This window comes from Sinocyclocheilus rhinocerous, unplaced genomic scaffold (assembly GCF_001515625.1).
Source record: "Sinocyclocheilus rhinocerous isolate Xijiao unplaced genomic scaffold, SAMN03320098_v1.1 scaffold99, whole genome shotgun sequence".
In the NCBI taxonomy this organism is placed as follows: Eukaryota; Metazoa; Chordata; class Actinopteri; order Cypriniformes; family Cyprinidae; genus Sinocyclocheilus; species Sinocyclocheilus rhinocerous.
In genome coordinates, this window is record NW_015670981.1 from 905,831 (window position 1) to 910,218 (window position 4,388).

The 4,388-nt window shown below is 36.4% G+C and overlaps 1 protein-coding gene across 4 annotated transcripts in view; it reads left to right on the forward strand.

The window, feature by feature from the left end:
* The first annotated feature begins 288 nt into the window (after positions 1 to 288).
* The window catches only part of LOC107734531 (TBC1 domain family member 22B-like), a 52,235-nt gene continuing 48,135 nt past the window's right edge, over positions 289 to 4,388 (forward strand). For 2 of the 4 annotated variants that reach the window (XM_016546511.1, XM_016546513.1), the window contains exon 1: positions 289 to 544. In XM_016546511.1, the coding sequence (XP_016401997.1) occupies positions 489 to 544 (56 nt within the window). In that variant the 5' untranslated portion in view covers positions 289 to 488. Of the gene's footprint in view, positions 545 to 2,877; positions 3,134 to 4,388 lie in introns of those variants that run through there. The other 2 variants (XM_016546514.1, XM_016546512.1) reach the window with 1 other exon arrangement.

Sequence of the window (4,388 nt, forward strand, 5' to 3'; positions counted from 1 at the left end):
GCATCAATCATGCAATAATTATTATTTTGCTGTATCTTCTGTATTACACTGCTGTCCTCTTTATGTTCTACAGTAGGCTATATTGTGTTGTTCTGTACATTAAAAGGCGTGTGCATTTTTTTTCAAAACATCATTACAAGCAAAAATCGTTACACAGATTATAAAAATCTAAATATATAACTAAAAACGCGCGTCTTCGTCTAATAAAACTCAAACCCCATTGGTCCGCTCCCATGCACCTGTTCGTCATTTCAACCAATCACAGCGCGACCTCACGCACCTCCAAGATGGCGACGTCCATCCAGAACCGCTGTAGGCACATTCTGTGTTGGCAAAATCCCCGAAGTAACTAATCGAAACAAAGTAAGTCACCTGCGGCAATACAACTAAAAATATCGTTTTCGCCGTTGGATATCTGCACATGTCGGTTGACGGCGTGGTGTTCGCTTTCATGGCTGTTTGAGAATGAAATTGGGCGTCCTTTCGCCATGGCCACCGACAACAGGGTTCATTTCTGGAGGAGAAACCCAAAGGTTCCCGGAAGGTGAGTTTAATCATTTATTTCCTCTTTGAAGTAGTTTCAAGTGCTTTGTTTTGTACTCAGAAGACATTTTATATTAATGTATCGACTCTGACCAGCTGCTTTGTTTACTAGACACCATGGTGGCTGTGTGTCAAAACATAGTGAGCTGTCTATTTTGAGAGCATGCTGGTTATCCTGGACGTGTGTTGCGGTTTTGCTCATGTTGTAAAGATCAAAATTAAGTTTATTTGTGCATATTATGAAACCGCTGTTGTGCTCTCTAGTTGTGGCCATATGGTAGTGAAGTTAGTGTTGGTTTTATAAACCCTTACTACACAACATGGTAACCATAGTTATCACCGAAAGACCTTATTGTTGCTAATATTACACTGTGGTAATTTGGGTTTAATCTGCTATTTTAATCAAAAACAAAAAGCTTCTTACACTGTATGACCTCATAATAATTTGTTATGATGTTACAGTAATAATACTGTACTAACTAACTATGCTATCAATGCACTAATCAGTGCTTGACATGGTAAGTTTTGTAATTGAAGCACAACTGCTTACATATGCATTGTTTTGGTTGTTTTCAAAACAGTATTTAATTAAATAATAATGGAACCTCTTAATTCAGGCATGTAAGTAGGTCCAATTTGTCCTTGCTGGGCCATTTGTTTAGCCTTGACAGAGTTTGCCGAGTGTGCTTCATTGGTTGTTTGGATTTTCATGGTCGCAGACAGAATCAGTTCATCTGACTGTGCGAACGCAAGCTTGTGATGACTGGACAGTTTCCTGTAGATCAGATTTTATATTGGGCCTTGCATAATGATGCAAAAGAGGAACTCTCATGCAGTCAGTTTGGAAGATTTGCTGCTGTTAGTGCTGCTGATGCTGGTGTACAGCAGTCACAGAAATTCACTTTTTTCTGTAAGAGGTAATATACACACATGATGGAATTGGTTTTCAGGGGAATCTTAATTACTTTTTAATGGGGGAATATTGATTTCCAACCATGTTAGGGCTGGACGATATGGCCAAAATTGATATCACGATATATTTCTTAATTTCGGTCGATACGATATAATTCCGATATCGATATGAACACTATTTATCTGAAATAGAAATCTTTTGTAACATTATAAATGCCTTTATCATCACTTTTGATCAATTTTAAGCATCCTTGCTAAATAAAAGTATTAATTTCTATAATTTCTTTCCCAAAAAAAATAATAAAAATTATACTGAATGGAATAGTGTATAATGTTACAAAAGCTTCTTATTTCAGATAAATGCTGATCTTTGGATCTTTCTATTCATCAAAGAATCCTGAAAAAAAATGTACAGTGCACAGGGCAAGTGGATGCCAATTGTGTGATTTAACAGAGAGATAAGGCTCTAATAATATTAGTTTTTCAACATACAGTAGTAACATAATTTAAAGCGGAAATTGTGGGTTAGTGTTGAAAGTTGTGTTTTTAACAATCAAATCAGTTTGTGGTATGAAACAATCAGTTTTCGAAAAACTTAAGTCTGCAAAAAAATCTAATAATAATTCGACTGATAACAATTTCAATAAAAGTTGAATATTGCAGCAATTACAGGCTTCAGTACAGTAGAGGAAACTGTCACTTTCACTCAGAGCTAAGCAGAGCGCCATAAATTTATGGGTGACTACTTCCATCTAGTGTTCAAATTGGGGAACTGCGAAATGACACTTTCACCAATGCATTGTTATGCGTAATGGTTAAAAAGAGAATTAATCACGTTTATTTAATGTGGAAAAATAAACAATGGCATTATTTGTGAAATATTTATTTATCATAGCATTATTTGGTGTACTGATTTGAATTTATGCCCATTAAAAAAATCTATGTTTCCAAATAGGATGATACAGATATCATATCTGTATTGCGGCAATCTGATGAGAATGTAATGAGAATAATCATTTGGAATAATGGCAATTACAAACAAACGTCAAAGGAGGGGCGATACAAAGTTCTGGAACTTTGGTAGCAGGACTTTGTGGAACTTTTGGAATGCAGATACGAGACCCTTCTGTTAATGCATCAATCATGCAATAATTATTATTTTGCTGTATCTTCTGTATTACACTGCTGTCCTCTTTATGTTCTACAGTAGGCTATATTGTGTTGTTCTGTACATTAAAAGGCGTGTGCATTTTTTTTCAAAACATCATTACAAGCAAAAATCGTTACACAGATTATAAAAATCTAAATATATAACTAAAAACGCGCGTCTTCGTCTAATAAAACTCAAACCCCATTGGTCCGCTCCCATGCACCTGTTCGTCATTTCAACCAATCACAGCGCGACCTCACGCACCTCCAAGATGGCGACGTCCATCCAGAACCGCTGTAGGCACATTCTGTGTTGGCAAAATCCCCGAAGTAACTAATCGAAACAAAGTAAGTCACCTGCGGCAATACAACTAAAAATATCGTTTTCGCCGTTGGATATCTGCACATGTCGGTTGACGGCGTGGTGTTCGCTTTCATGGCTGTTTGAGAATGAAATTGGGCGTCCTTTCGCCATGGCCACCGACAACAGGGTTCATTTCTGGAGGAGAAACCCAAAGGTTCCCGGAAGGTGAGTTTAATCATTTATTTCCTCTTTGAAGTAGTTTCAAGTGCTTTGTTTTGTACTCAGAAGACATTTTATATTAATGTATCGACTCTGACCAGCTGCTTTGTTTACTAGACACCATGGTGGCTGTGTGTCAAAACATAGTGAGCTGTCTATTTTGAGAGCATGCTGGTTATCCTGGACGTGTGTTGCGGTTTTGCTCATGTTGTAAAGATCAAAATTAAGTTTATTTGTGCATATTATGAAACCGCTGTTGTGCTCTCCAGTTGTGGCCATATGGTAGTGAAGTTAGTGTTGGTTTTATAAACCCTTACTACACAACATGGTAACCATAGTTATCACCGAAAGACCTTATTGTTGCTAATATTACACTGTGGTAATTTGGGTTTAATCTGCTATTTTAATCAAAAACAAAAAGCTTCTTACACTGTATGACCTCATAATAATTTGTTATGATGTTACAGTAATAATACTGTACTAACTAACTATGCTATCAATGCACTAATCAGTGCTTGACATGGTAAGTTTTGTAATTGAAGCACAACTGCTTACATATGCATTGTTTTGGTTGTTTTCAAAACAGTATTTAATTAAATAATAATGGAACCTCTTAATTCAGGCATGTAAGTTGGTCCAATTTGTCCTTGCTGGGCCATTTGTTTAGCCTTGACAGAGTTTGCCGAGTGTGCTTCATTGGTTGTTTGGATTTTCATGGTCGCAGACAGAATCAGTTCATCTGACTGTGCGAACGCAAGCTTGTGATGACTGGACAGTTTCCTGTAGATCAGATTTTATATTGGGCCTTGCATAATGATGCAAAAGAGGAACTCTCATGCAGTCAGTTTGGAAGATTTGCTGCTGTTAGTGCTGCTGATGCTGGTGTACAGCAGTCACAGAAATTCACTTTTTTCTGTAAGAGGTAATATACACACATGATGGAATTGGTTTTCAGGGGAATCTTAATTACTTTTTAATGGGGGAATATTGATTTCCAACCATGTTAGGGCTGGACGATATGGCCAAAATTGATATCACGATATATTTCTTAATTTCGGTCGATACCATGTTTAAATAAAGTGTTTTATATGTTTTTGTCCACTAGTTTAATTTCAGTCTTTAAAACATATAAACACATATTCATTTCTTTTTAAGATAGCCTGAGCTGTATTCATGGAAGTTGTCATTATTAAAGTTAAAGCGGTCATATGATGCTTTTTTAAAGATCATTATTTTGTGTATTTGGTGTAACAGAATATGT